General features: G+C 53.8%; 3 protein-coding genes across 3 annotated transcripts; all 3 read left to right on the top strand.

The window, feature by feature from the left end:
- Positions 1 to 617: 617 nt before the first annotated feature.
- Positions 618 to 1,442, top strand: CGCA056_v001619 (uncharacterized protein; the record flags this gene model as incomplete). The annotated part of the gene is made up of 4 exons (XM_037316879.1): positions 618 to 738; positions 800 to 913; positions 964 to 1,080; positions 1,129 to 1,442. 4 exons carry the CDS (start codon positions 618 to 620, stop codon positions 1,440 to 1,442), a joined length of 666 nt encoding a protein of 221 aa, XP_037185371.1.
- Positions 1,443 to 1,952: 510 nt separating this feature from the next.
- Positions 1,953 to 2,935, top strand: HET-E1-8 (Vegetative incompatibility protein HET-E-1; the record flags this gene model as incomplete). The annotated part of the gene is made up of 2 exons (XM_037316878.1): positions 1,953 to 2,666; positions 2,930 to 2,935. 2 exons carry the CDS (start codon positions 1,953 to 1,955, stop codon positions 2,933 to 2,935), a joined length of 720 nt encoding a protein of 239 aa, XP_037185372.1.
- A 2,978-nt stretch (positions 2,936 to 5,913) lies between these two features.
- CGCA056_v001617 (UPF0648 protein) lies at positions 5,914 to 14,820 on the top strand (the record flags this gene model as incomplete). Its single annotated transcript, XM_037316877.1, has 1 exon — positions 5,914 to 14,820. The coding sequence occupies one exon, from the start codon at positions 5,914 to 5,916 to the stop codon at positions 14,818 to 14,820; it is 8,907 nt and encodes a 2,968-aa protein (XP_037185369.1).
- Between the last annotated feature and the right edge of the window lie 255 nt (positions 14,821 to 15,075).

Below are 15,075 nucleotides of genomic sequence, written 5' to 3'. Positions count from 1 at the left end.
GAGAGTGTCGATTGGCGATTTGCGTCAGGAATGCGCGGCAGACTAGATATGGCCCAGCTTGTATGGTATGCTGAGGCGGTAGTCTTCCGGAGAGAGGTGAAGTTTTACCCGCGCAGAAAGAGTGGTCGAAAGTTTGTGAGGGTTGGACAATTTTCTCGACAGTGGCCAGGAGGTGGGAGGCACTAGCCCCGCTGCGGCTTAGCGCAGCTTTTTTACCTAGCGCCCCGCCAAATAGCACGGACCATCATAGCCGGGCAAACCCGTGATTGAACAATCCGCCTGCTGCGAGAGGGGCAACCGGAGTCTTGGGGGGGAGGGGAAGCCTGCGGTCGACCTCACTCCAGCGCTTCGCTGTCTGCTGTAGCACTGCTGGGGGAGTGCTTGGGCCACAACGTCGGCCGGCTCTTGCATCTATCCGGAGTGCACGGTTAAAAACGTTTTGAGCCGCACCGAAACATTTAGAAACGGCCCCTCGCTTGTTTGTCATCTCCTCGTTTGCTGCATAATCGATATCTGCGTGGGGAAAGCTTCCAGAACACTCGTCGCGTCGTCCCCTGCATTGCGTTGTCGCTGGATGTCCGGGCCCTGGCTTCCTGCAACCTGCCGCCAAAATCGATATGGCAGATGACGCGCAAGACGATGTGAAGGAGAGGCGGCGGCAGCGGCAGCGCCGTGGACTGCTACCCCCCGAGCTTGTTGATCTCATGGGACCGCCCTTGAAAGTTGGTGCTCTGACTGGTAGGTTATCATCTGAATGGTCAATCACACTATGAAGTACTCGCTAACTTGTAATTCCAAGGCTCCATTGGTCTGTTCAGTGGTATTGCTGCTGGTATCATTCGCGACTCAACCCCAGCCCTGTTTGCGATAGCATCAGGCATCCAATGGTTCGCCCTCGGCTCCAGTTACTGGCGTGAGTATTCCTGTCGCATTCCTCGAGTCCATATGCTAATCAACTTTTAGTCTCTAGGTCAGTAGCTTTGAATTACCTGGGCCGTGAGGGTCAACTGTCCGACTCATCCAAGGTCAAAGCCAGTGCTGTTGCTGGAGGCACTGCTGGCATGGTTGGCGGCCTTATCCGTGAGTGGCATCTCTTGTCATTGTGAAGAACTTCCTAACCGCTAGCAGGTGGTCCCAAGAACATCATCCCCGGTATCATCGTGTTCTCAATAGTGGGCGGAGCAGGCCAGGCCATCGTAAACAGGACACAACAAGTGTCCCCAGATGCCAAGGAGAAGAAGAGCTTTTTTGAATCGAGTTGGAGCCCGCTGAAGAAGCTGTCGGACGACGAGTACCGCGATATGCTCGACGAGAAGATGCTCAAGATTGATGCCGAGATTGCTCTGATCGACGACAAGATTGCCGAGCTGCGGGCTGCGAAGGCGGCAGAACCCCCTCGATCTCCAGAGCCTTTATCGAAGCCATCAAGTCCTAAGGCCTAGGTGCAATCGGTTCATCAGCGTACATAATACCCAACGATTTAGACTGTAACAATACATGTACAACATCTTCGGCAACATTTCCGCATGATTGAACATAGTGTATCATCTAGCTAGACATCACCGTCAAAGATCCTATCAGCGACGACAATGATCCTGTGGCTAACAAACCCGGAAAAGGCTTCAAATTCAGGGGCAATCAAAATTTGCAGTCGACCGAAATGATATAATTGCATGCTATTTTGAACCACAAGCCTCTTTTTCTTCCCTCATGTCGAGAAGCACGGCCCAATCGCGCCGCATTGGCAGTTTTGGACAATTTCCTAGCCAAGCTTTCCGGTGCAGGAGGGTGTGCTGCAGTCATGATTGGGCAAAGGTGATGAGACGTAATCGGTCACTTGGCCACGAAGGCATAACTTCGCGACGCCAGACGCAGCCTGATTGTTCCCCTCAGCTTGCATCATCTTGGTCTCTCTGCTACTTGACACTACATCGCCTGACGACATCTTGACCATGAGACTCATTAACGCCAGCACCCTTCGTCTTCACGAGTTTTTTGACTCACAACGCCCCGCGTACGCCATTCTCTCTCATACATGGGGCAAAGAGGAAGTTAGCCACCAAGAATGGACGCAATGGGAGGAAGGAGGCTCGGCCCAAAAAGCTCGGATAGAGGCCAAGAGCGGCTTCAAGAAGATTAAATACGCTTATTGGATCGCTCTGACAAATGGTCATGGGTACATCTGGGTCGATACCAATTACATTGGCAAGAAAAGCAGCGCCGAGTTGTTCGAAGCCATTAATTCCATGTTCTCATGGTACCAGGCTTCGTCGGTTTGTCTTGCATATCTGGAAGACCTCTCAGCAATGACTCCTATCACAAACATGTTTGAATGTCGATGGTTCACCCGAGGCTGGACGTTACAAGAGCTGCTTGCACCCCGAGACGTGATGTTCTTCAATGCGACATGGGAACATTTCGGCACGAAAACCAGCCTTTGCAAGAAAATTAGCCATGCTACTGGCATAGATGCGGCTATGCTTCGCGATCCAAGAAAAATCGATACTGCATGCGCTGCTAAGAAGATGTCGTGGGTATCCACACGTCAGACAACCCGAGCGGAAGACATGGCCTACTGTCTCCTGGGGCTCTTCGACATCAACATGGCTCTCTTATATGGTGAAGAGATCGACGCATTCCGGAGACTGCAAGAAGAAATCATCAAGGTATCCCCGGATCAAAGCATTTTTGCTTGGAACTGGCCTTCATCGACACCGAGATATCATGCCCAGGGGCAGCACTCCGTTACAACACTAGCGCCTTTCCCATCAGCCTTTGGAAAGTGTCGTCGCGTTATGCGGGACGTAGATCACGAGCCATACGCCCAACCGCATCACAGAGAATTTGCCATGACAAATTTCGGGCTGAAAATCACTCTTCCCCTGCTATTTGGAGATCAGGGCGAGTGTTATGGGGCACTGAACTGCAGTTATAAAGGACAGCAGAATGTTCTTATAAGTGTTCCACTGTCAACTTATGATACAGGAGCGACTTTCTACCGAGACCACTCTCGAGATATCATTACAATTCCGCGTCAATTTCTTCCTGCACAGCCGAACCTAGTTTCCCTCCCACGATATTCCGAGGCTCCCCTTTATGTGCAGCCACCTAGGTTTCTTATACCTAGGTATGAAGGCGTCTCTTTCCTACTTTTTCCTTTGAACACAGTATTGGAGGCATGGGAGATTAGAATGTCTTGGCGGCGTACCGGACCCAGCCGGCGCGTCTATATTGAACGGCGTCACGTCCTTCATGAGAGCCGTGCCGAATTCATCATAGCAAGGAACAGAAAGAGCAACATAGGATGGCTATTCATTATTCTATGGGCCCCGCAACTTGACTGGGGGCATGTTTGCTTAAAAGACTACAACGGACATTTGGAGGATGCCGTTGGAGACGAAGTTCTGCACCGCGTCGCGGAGACTGCGCCTCTTACCGGGGAGACAAGCGTTTCATACGGCGACTTGGACCTCAATGTCGGGTTTAATCATTCAGTAGTGAATGATGCAGGAGGCCTGTCGCTTCCTCTATTTCTCAGTCTGTCCGCGGTGGCCAACCGTGGTTCGCGACCAACTGGTGATGGGCGGGTTGGCCGGGGACCCGCTCTTCATCCCTACTCTTTCCAAATTGACGATGGCATTAGTGATTTAGCAACATTGAACGGGTAGCTGCGACGAAGTCTTTCAACGGGTGAATGATCGCGGTGGTCCGAAAAGGAGTTTGCGAGGCGTAAACAGCAAGGCGTGTCAAGAAGGTGGCAGTCTATGTAGCTGGTTGACATCGAATGAGACGAGCCATGCATTTTCTCCAATGAACAAGTCGTCGACGAAGATCCTATGTGTAAAACATCATATAATTGATGCAGTGGACCTACAACTTACAAGACCAGTAAGCATGACTCGGCGAGGGATTGCGATTCACCACGTGTTTCGCTGTCAGTTGGTCCTTGCCGCTCAATTCTCCGATGGAAGGGCCGGTGGACCACGAGCGGATGGAATGACTTCCGAGTTGCATACGCGTAGTCAAATACATGGATGATCGAGATGGCTTGGCACCCTCTTAAGTAAAGTGCTTATCTCAACTCAATCACAAGAGCAAGATCTTGGTTCAGACGGCTTATCCTGGTCCGAAGCTCCCCGTCCGAGGCTGGCTCAGTCGGCGTCCGATATGACGGACGCTCGAGATTGGAGGCGCTTGCTGCACGTGCTAAGGATGAGGAGCAGCCCTAGCTTCGGCGCCAGGGCGTCCCAACCAATGCAGGAGCGCATTGAGTCCGCGATGCACGGCCCTCTGATGCAGCGATGGGATGCACGCATTTGATAATAAATCCAAGGCGGCGACATGAAGCCATGCCGGACGGGTGGTGCTGCACCTCGGGTGAAGAGAGTACGTACTTCTCGCACTCAGTGAGCCGGGATTGGGGGTCCACATTGAACAGTCAGCGATCCAATGAGGTGCCGTAGTAGCCGGAACTAGCCGGCAAGCGAGGACCATCTCTGGGGGTGGGAATTTTAGAAGAAGTGGTGAATGCCATCGTCCCTTTCGCTGGTGACACCGTGGCGGTACTTGCTGCGCGGTGATGCACAGGCGATGTCAGAAGTACCGCGACTGGAGCACCCCTGGCGAGAGTGGACTTGGTGATGTTCATTTCCACCACCCGTCAATCCCAAGTGCCCTGTTCCTGGATTCCGCCGCTCCGTCCGCCTCCTTAAACCTTTGCGAGAGTGAGCGAACCTGACCAGACCAGACCAAACCAGACCAGGCCAGGCCGCCCTGTTCCCGTCGCCCTGCACTCACTGCATGCACCACACCGACGCGACGCCGCTTCTCCTGTTCTGTCCCTTGCTTGTCTTGGCTCCAACTCTCCAAGTTTGGACAGTCAGTCAGTCTTGTCTTACCTTACCAATCCCCTCTTGGGTTCTACTATTTGTTGCTATTGAAACGGAAAAAAGAAGGCCGCGTTGTTTTGCTGGCTAGCAACCCGCCCGTTATCGTTCATCATTTAATCGTATCGACAAGACATTGACAGCCAGCTGGGACAGACGGGTTCCCTGTCAAGGGTGGATTTGAAGCAGCAAGTACCTCCTTGGCTTACCGTACTGAATACGTGTTGGTGTGTGGCAGCGTCAGTGTCGTGCCGAGCAGGTCACCAAGAAGACAGAGGACAAGGGCTTAGACGGCATCGCTCGCATTTTGCCAATCCAATCCATCCAACAATTCCTGGCTGCGCTGCGTCACTCGTTCTGCAGCAGCTGCATCAATCACCGATCCCGCCGGGCTGGGCTTTTCTGAGCCAACCCTCTGCTATCCGACTGGACTGCCACACAAACCGCAATACGGATACGTCGTCTTTTTTTTCCCCAACGGAAAGTACTCTCCGCACTGCAACGCACCGCACCGCACCTCATCGCATCGCCGCCATTTTTTGGGGTCAGCAACCTTTACCCTCCCTCTCCCTTCCGACCTTCCCAAGGGATCCGATTGTCTTCTTTTCTCCCCGCCATCCCGCCCTGCGACCGAACGACCGAACGATCGAGCTAGCTCGTTATATCCCTTGGCAAATACTGCAACCGCCTGGGCGCCGGAACTCTGCTCCTGCAAGAGAGCAACCGCGGAGTTTACATCATCAACCACTCCTGCAGACGCACCCCAAATACCCACACACAAGGACTGGTTCACGACATGGCGCGCTCGGATCGTTGGAGGCGGAAGTAAACGTGCGGGATTCCATAGAGATCTGGTTCTCTCCAGGCACGTTACCCTCCTTTTTTGTCCTCCGTGTCCGCCGTCTTGTCCCTCCGTTGCCCCCTCCATACCCACTCCGTTCCGGGAGCTGTTGGACTAACGTTGCGGCGGTGGTGGTACAGATACTGAACCGAGCTTTCGATCGCGCGAATCGACCGCGGGCTCACTATGGCTCTGCTCAACCCGACCTTCATCTTCGGCGTCATTGTCCTACTCTACCTCTCCTCCTTCATTCTCTTCGCCGTCGTCCGCATCCTTACCGGAGTATCGATTCAGAGGATAGGCTACTTCTCCCTCCGCCGACTCGCTTATACACCGAGAGATGGATTCAAGATTGAGATTCGGGGGTTGGGACTCAACGTCCACCGCCCGACCTTCGCCCAGCCCACATGGCTGAGCATTGTGGTCAGCGAGCTGGTCGTCACCGTCGACATCCGCGAGCTCGACGGGAAGAAGAGCGAGGACAGCCCCGGCGATTCCGATAGTACCGATGCCGAGGAGGATTCCGATACACAGCAGGCGGAGCAACAGAAGGTGCCTTTAATACGACGGAATGGCGGCCCACCGCCCCGGAGCGAGACCTGGAAACACCTCATGAAGCTCAAGGACAGGATAAAGAGGGCGCACCGCAAGCTGAATTGGCTGCGTATGGTTGATGTCGTGGCTACCAACTCTACCATCAAGGTAGTCGACGTGGGCGATGTGCAGTTCGGAAGCTTGACCGTGGCTGTCGACACACGGCGCAAGATGGTCGACCGCGCTCGTTTCTTTTTCCAGTCTCGAAATGACAAGACCAAGAACAAGCAACGACAGGCAGAGTGGATGATGACGCTACGCAGCGTTTTGTTTACACCAATGGGCAAGGATTCTCTCGAAATTCTCGATAATGCGACGTTGAACATTCATGGGTTTTTGTATGAGGCGCTGGATGGACTACGAGATGCAGCCATTGCTCTGAAGCTGGGCCGTGTCCACATTCCCTACGACGAGGTTCGGTTATGCGCCGACCGACTGAAGGAGTGCAAGTCGGCGGCCCGCACGCCGTCGTTGGAGGAGCCGGCCGACATTTTCATGGAGAAGGTGATCCACGAGGTTGCTCAGCCGGGCAGCACGCACCAAGAGTTGATTCAGACCGTGTCCGACTCGAAAGAATTCATCAGCTCTATCCTGAGGGGCGTTAAGGAGGTCCAATTCGCGGTGAGCTTTGTTGGCATGACGAAGAAAGTGGAGACGGTAAAGCCCAACGCCAAGCCCATCTTGCTCAATGCCTCTATGAAGGAGGTCGGCATCGATCTGCATCGCCTAGATCCCAAATCGCCGTCTCACAGGATGTACTTTCCGTCCAAGGACATCGCCCATGAGGCTCTCGCCGCAGCGCTGTCCATATCTATTGGCCTGGACGACGGCGACGGGAAGCCTGAGAGACTGTTGTATATTCCTATGGCGACAACCACAGTCAAGACGACCCTGCCGTCCAAGACAGTCGAGATGGCACAGGACGTGGGCGCCGAGGAGAGGAATGCCAACATCCTCTTTGCCAACTCCGTAGTGACATCGCCATCGGTGGATCTCGACCCGCGTCACCTTCCAATCCTCGTCGCCATGCTTCAACCAAAACCCAAAAGGCACCGCGGCGACCGTCAGCCACGGCACGTACTCATATCACGATTACTGCCAAAAGCCAACATCAAGTTTACAATGCACGAGCCCGTTCTTCGAGTCGCGCTGCCAGCAGTCGACCAGCACGCAGCTCCCGACGATTTTGACTTAATCATATCTTCAATCTCATCGATTTCACTTGACATGGAATCATTCCATTCTACTGTTGAGGACTTGCATTACTCACTAGCCTCAACGATGAGGATACAGTCACACGAGTTATACTACCAGACGTCATCGAGTAACCGATTCGACCTCATTCAAACCGAGTCCTTCGAGCTTAAGGTGCAGCTCAGTGCGACACCTGATGTTCACGTTGTGGCATCAGGTAACCTGCAAACATTTGCTATCAAGATGGTGCGACCTGAGATCACCGATGGTCTCAGACAGATTGTGCGACAGTTGAGAATGAATGCCGAGTCTGAGAAGCGATTTACTTCCAGAACTTCAAGCAAGCCACCACAAAACTTCCTTCGCGCAATGCCATCTTGGTTGCTGCAATTTCAACTTCAAGCATCTGATTTTAGCGTGGAAGTCGCTGGCATCGACGAGGATATCTCAGATGACACGCGCGGCGTGTGCATCCAGCTCGATGAGTTCTCAGCGGAGTACCGGGCGCAAAGACTTGACGGCGGACTTCAACGGCGGCCATCCAGGCGTAGGGCTAACAGCCGTACCGTCCACCCCGACTCGGATCTCCTCAAGCATCCGGTTTCCCCTGCACCGAGGAAGAAGCAGCAAAACCCAGGAGATGGACGCAGAGTCGCCATTCACGTCCGAGGTCTGGAAGCCTACATTGTCGAATCAGAGGACCGGGTGGAACTGGAGCCGTTCGTCAACATGCCTCGCTTCGAGGTTGCCTTCCAGGCTCTCAGCGATCAGCAGGGCCCAGTCTTCCACATCCACGCCGGCATGCGCACAGTCCTTTTGCAGTACTCTCTCTTCCGACACTACTCTGTCGGAGTAGCCATCATGATCCTTAAGAAGGCGTTTATGAGATCGGGACAAGATGTTACTTCGCCAATGATGTCGCCAACGACGCCAAGAAGAGAGGGGAGCGATCTTCTGTCTCCTCCAATGTCACCAGAGTCGCCGTTTGTCGACATGAGTGACTTTTCGACCATCACTCCGGAGCTCGTGGCCATTGACATTAAGGCAGCTCTGGTTCAAGTCAAGGCCGAGCTTCCAAATGACCCTCAAGTGATGCTTCAGGTGTACGGCGTGGAAGCTGGTCGACACAGATGGTCAGCCCCATACCTGGCTTCGAAGCTGATTCGCGTTTACGTCCAACCGCCGAGAATGCGATCAACATGGGCTAGAATGGTCAGCATCAAGGGCGGACGCATCGACTGGAGGACATCCCGGCGCAAGCTTACCAGCGGCGGATTCCAGGAGGACAAGATGATCGACATCAACTCTGACGCCATACGATTTGCAGTGCCGCATGAGGTTCAGGTCAACAAGATCTCTGACAATGTCATCAACACCCTCAAGTCGATCAAGCAGCTCCACCACCGCTTCAAGACAGGAACTAACGAGTACATTCTTGACAAGGTCCCTGGAGGCCCGAAAAACGTCCCCAAGGTCTCGGTCCGAACCCGTTCGTTGCTCTTTGAACTGGAAGATGGTGCCTTTGAGTGGAAGCTGGGAATGATCTACCGTGCTGGCCGAATTGAACAGATGCAACGTCTTGCTCGTGAAGAGGCTTTCGAGGTCAAGAGGAAGAAGGTTCGCGAGGAAGAGTCAAGGAAAGAATCTGGCAAACTCCGAGCCCGCTCTCTATTCCACAGAGGGCGTCAGTACAACGGCGCCTCGTGGGCAAGAAGTCAAAGTGCAGACGGGCGGAGACGTGGGAGCGAAAGCCAGTCACGAGGTAGAGCGCCGCGGTACGACCCCGATGGAGGTGGTCTGGGTATCACCGGATCATCCAAGATTGCCGAGAAAGAGGCAAGAGAGAAGTTGGATGCGTACAACGCGCAGAGCTGGAAGAAGCGCATCGACCGATTCTACTCCATGGCGAAGAACGGCATGAAGGAGATTCGCGGCATGTTCTGGGGTCCCGATCAGCTGCCCGACGACTTGGAGGACACAGAGAACATCCTCGAGGTGCCCCAGAGGCCAGCACTGATGTCCGCCCTCATTACCGATCTCCAGTTCGTCATCGATAAACCTACCTTCGCTATGAAGGACCTGCCAGATTTCATCCATTCCGTTGGAAAGGGAATGCCTAAGGACATGAAATACGGCCTGTTGGTTCCCATGCATGTCTCGATCGACCTTAGTGAGGCGAGGATATCCTTACGCGATTACCCGCTCCCACTCATTCACATTCCGAGCCTGAAGGCAGGACAATCCACGAGGTTACCTGCAATGTCATTGAAGACCAACTTTGTAATCGCGGAAGAGTATCGTGGTATGGAAACAACCCGCCGTATCAAGGTCAACATTGTACCGCCGCGAAGCCACGGGCCTGGGGTGGCAAGCGAGGGCGGTTTTGCCATCGATGTCCGACGGACTATCGGACCGGTCAAGTCCTACTCGAACATGAGAGTGGACATCAACACGGCTTTGCCAACCAGAATTACGTGGGGTCCAGCATACCAACCAGCCATACAAGATATGATGATGGGCATTGAGTCCTTCACCAAGCCACAGGTTGACCCGTCCGAAAGAGTCGGATTTTGGGACAAGATTCGGCTCAATTTCCACTCCAGGATACACGTCGCCTGGAGGGGAGACGGTGACATGCACCTGGCACTGAAGGGCACGCGCGATCCTTACTGCGTGACGGGCAACGGCGCAGGATTTATCATGTGCTGGCGCAACGACGTCAAGTGGAACATCAATGCTGATGACAACCCTAAGCGCTTCATGACTGTCGACTCTGGCGAGTATGTGCTTGCCATTCCAGACTACAGCCACCAGGTCCGAGAGGCTGCCCGGCGCACGGGCGAAGACGACAGTTTGATGAGCGAAGACGGCTATAAGTCTGGTGCTTCCTTCAAGAAGGTCGTTATGAAACTTTCTGGCAAGGTGCAGTGGATGGCTGGACTCGTGTTCGAGCGAGCAATTGTGGAGGGCAAACGAAGTTTCGACTTCAGACCGCACTACGACGTCGTGCTGCGTGCTCCTCACCATGTCAAACCTGAAGACCAGCCGTACGATGCCTTCCGTGGATTCCGAAGTTCACATATCCATCTTTCGATTGCTGTCCGAGCACCCGTCGACCGCGATTGGATGTCTTCAAACCCCGAGTCGTCCCGGAGCTACAACACTGTGCACTGCACTCCCCGTTTCTTCACCCACTTCTTCGCATGGTGGTCTCTCTTTGGTGGCGCGATGGCCTTGCCGATCCGTCAAGGGTCGCTGTGGCCGGGAAGAGAGCGGAACAGTAAGAAGTTCGGCAAGCACCTATCGACCATCAAGTATAATTTGCTGTTGGCACCGCTGTTTATCAGTCACATCTACAAGCATAAGGACGTTGAAGATGCTTCTGACAGCGGCGTTTCTGCAACGGGTCTCAAAGTCCGTTTCGATAGCTTCATGTTGGATCTTCACCAGAGACGTGAAGAATTCAATACCAGGGATCAGGGCCGAAAGACGAAAGGCAAGACTAGCGGGATCAAGATTCATGCGGCTCAGCTTGACCTGGCAGCCGCTGATGTACGAGCAGTGTCGGCAAGCATCAAAGGCACGACAACCGAGGCCATCAAGAAAGGATCCATATCACAGCTGATAACAAACCAGCACGAAGATAGCGCCGATTTGTCACGCTTCACGATACCTGACAACGACCTGAGCTGGATTGACATGGATGACTTCGTCGAGCTGGATTGGATCTTGCCAACGGAACCCAACCCGGATACGAAGATTCTGCCCTTGGCATATGCACCTCGCCTTACGTACTTCCGGCAAACCGACATTGGAGGCGTTGTCTCTGGAGATCCCGATCGCAAGAGCCCCTTTGGTGATGAGCCGACGCACTTTTGCATTATGAGTCACGACGACGATCCTCGCCGAGTTCAGACACAACTTATCCAGGAACGCTTGGCTCAGCTGGAAGTCCAAATAGAAAGCTACGGACGGAACTTGGGCGAAGCTGAGCTGAAGGTTGTACGTGACGACGCCAAAGACCCTAAGCTTGTTGCTGCGTTCGAGAGCTTGCAACAACAAGGCGCCATTCTGCAAAAGAAGAAGGTGTACCTTCAAAACATGCTTCGGCAGATGAACAAGCCCACGGACACTACCCAATTCTTCAAGCGCGAAAACGACAGCAGCCAGTCTGAAGAGTCGATCTATCTTGAGCAAGAAGATTCGCTGACAATCCCCTCTGGTGCCGAGTTTGAGAGCGACTTCAACAACCGTTTCGTCATTCACAACCTTCATTTCAAGTGGAACAACACGCTGCGAAACATCGTTCTTCGCTACATCCATCAAGTCAGTCAGCGCCGGGGATTCGTCTACTACTTGTCCCGTCCAGCGGTCAAGTTTATCCTGGATATTGTGGAGGAACAGTACAAGGCCAAACAGAATCCCAAGCCCAACGCCAGCAAGAACCGGACTCCCACGGGTGGCGCGACAACAGGCACCTCTCCAGACCTCGACCAGGCAGAGCGCGAATTCAAGCAAGACATCGAGGACCGCATCAAGAAGATCCTCCAAGACGGCAAGAAGTATGTCAACGCAGACGGCAAAGGCGGTGACAACGTACCGAACGTCCCCATTGAGGACTTGTCGAGCGGTATCTCGGACGAATTCACACCGCAAAACAGCTACCACGTCCGCCTCATTGCGCCGCAGATCCAGTTGCAGAGCGACAAGAACAAGAAGAATGTGGTCATCCTCACATCCAAGGGCATGGAACTCAAGGTTGTTGAGGTCATGGACAAGATGAGAATTTCAGATTCCGTCAGTGGTTTGGTGCAGCGACGATTCCTTGTGAACATGGATAGCACCCAGTTCTTCGTCACGCACCAGTCCTACTTCTCGGAGATGGTCACCTCCTATGCCGGAAGTCGCTATGGAACGCCGTCCTCGACCTCTTGGCCTCCCTGGGTTCCTATGGAGGTCATGTTCGACTTCGAGACCGATCCTTTCGGGTTCAATCGTGTGGTTCAAAAGACATCCGCGATGCTCCGATACGACAAGTATAATACTCTGCGTCTGAAGTACAACGACGAAGTCAACACCGAAGGCTCTAGTGATTCATCGCAGCCCAATGCAGAACAGAAGATGGACAACCTTTGGGTCGAGTTTCCCCAAGCCCGTGCCCTCTGCAACTCCGGAGACTATTACGCCATGTATGTCATTGTACTGGACCTGCTTATGTACAATGAGCCTCTGGAGAAGACACGAAGCGAGCGTCTGGAGAAGATCATGCTGGCCTCCGATTTCAGTGATCTCAGTGGCACGCCCGAAATGGTGCAGAAGCTCCAAGAGCGCATTCGATCACTGCAAGACATCAAGTCACACTTCCAGATCTATTCCAAGTACATGGACGAACGTGGTTGGGAGGACAGACTTCTCCTGGAGCGTGATTTGGCAGCATGCGAGGACGAATTGTTCTTCATGATGAAGGCTATTACATCTTCGCAGCGCAGATACGAGACGGCATCCGAGAGCAACGCCTTGCTGAGATGGAGCATCACAGCTCGCGACACGGTCTGGCACATGCTTCGTGACAACAAGGAACCTCTGGTCGAATTGCAGCTCAAGGATGTGGAGTACGACCGTACCGATAACGCTGATGGTTCGCATATCAACTTGATTCGGGTCGGCAAGGTATTCGGCTTCAACCTCTTGCCTGACGCCATGTACCCAGAGATCATCGCCCCGTACATTGGTGATGAGAAGAGCGCAGGCGAGCTGGGCAACCGGGAGATGATCCGAGTCTACTGGTACATGCTTGAAGCTATTGCCGGCATTCCTGTCATGGATCACTTCGAAGTCAACCTGTTCCCTATGAAGGTTCAGCTGGAACGGGAGGTCGGAAAGCGTATATTCGAATACATCTTCCCTGGCATTGACGGCGATGAGAAGCAAGCCAAGAACGACTCGCCCTTCATGCTCAAGCACACGCCCGCCGATGAGGAAGACGAGGACGATTCCTCCATGTCTGGATCTGGCCGTCTTACGGCTAGTGACAAGGATGGATTCAACACCAGGCCTGGCTCACTCGAGTTGCGTCTACACCCGACTTTGAACTCGGACTCCCCGTCCAAGTCTGTTGGTAGCACGCCTAAGAAGAATCTCTCAGTCAACACTGGAGAGGGCCACAGCTTCCGTCTGTTCCGGTCCGTGGGCACAGGAAAGACTATCGCCAAGAAGCCGTCATATGAATCTCTGAAATCAAATGCTCCTCGTCCCGGAATCGGCCGCACCTCGACGGGCTTTTCGTCCAAGGAAAGCTCGGTAGCGGGCGACAGCAAGAAGTCCCGTTTCGGCCTGCGCAAGGAGTCCAAGGCAGAGGAGAACAAGCCGTCCGACGACCTCACTAAGATGATGTCTCGCGCGAGCAGTTATATGACGTTCGCACACATCAAGATGCCCTCCGTGGTTCTCTGCCTCAGCTACAAGGGCAAGGACAACCGCAACGTGGAAGACGTGCATGACTTTGTGTTCCGCATGCCTGCAGTCGAGTGGCGCAATAAGACTTGGTCCAACCTCGACCTTGCCCTCGCGCTCAAGAAGGCCGTCATCAAAGCCTTGATCTCGCACACGGGCGCGATCATTGGCAACAAGTTCAAGCACCGCCCCAGCAACACCCAGGCCAGCAAGCTGCGAGAGCTCGCCAGCGGGTCGTCCCTCATTGCACCGTCCTCCGCGTCACAGCATGACGCTGATAGCATCAACAACAGCGACGACTCTTCGAGCTTATATGGTAATTCTCCCGTCGACTACTCGCGCTCTCCACCAAGGTCCTTACACGGTAGTTCAGCTAGTAGCATCCCGATCCCGCGATCCACAAGTAGGAGTTCTAGCGTCGCGAGCTCGAGATCACGTCGAACGGGCGAATCGAGCATGCAAGGGCCGGCCGTTCCCAGCTTCCTGATGATGACGCCTCCCACGCCGTCAGACGGCCGAAACCCTCAAGGCTTGGGCATAGAGCTCCTCCGCCCGTCGTCTAGAAGCAGTCTCGCGCCGGACTACCAGCCCGGCAACGGCACGATTAGATCTCTGTCTAGATCAGGAACGGGAGCGGAGCCAGAGGGCCGTCGCAAGTCAGCAGGCAGCGGTTTCCTGCGGGACAAGCTCAACGCCCTCACGCACCGTAAGAGGGAGCCCAGCAAAGAACCAAGTCGCCTGCAGAGGGAAGACACCCCAGAACCGGACGAAGAGGCCACTGCGTCTCCTGAGGAAAGTCCCAAGGCGGTGAAGAGGTTCGGGGGACTTGGTAGTCGGGTGAAGACCGGTTAGGATGGGTCTTTGTGAGTGGGAAGTATTATTCAACATGAAGCATTGGAGTCAAACAGGATAGGAAGGTTTTACAAAAAGAGCGAGAGCATACGTGCCGGATAGAACTGGGCCCCGTGGACATGGGAGGCTGCAAGATTCGTTCGCTATACCCGGCGTTTGGGAGGGTATTATATATCATTACATTACTTTAACACCATGACGTCAACTGACGTTGATTCTTTTTCTGTAATTTCGATGGGCAGGAGGGTGTTCAGC

Source organism: Colletotrichum aenigma (assembly GCF_013390185.1).
Source record: "Colletotrichum aenigma strain Cg56 chromosome Unknown KSG_Cg56_contig01, whole genome shotgun sequence".
Taxonomy (NCBI): Eukaryota; Fungi; Ascomycota; class Sordariomycetes; order Glomerellales; family Glomerellaceae; genus Colletotrichum; species Colletotrichum aenigma.
Note: the sequence above shows the minus strand (reverse complement) of the source record. Positions and strands in the feature narration are given on the sequence as shown.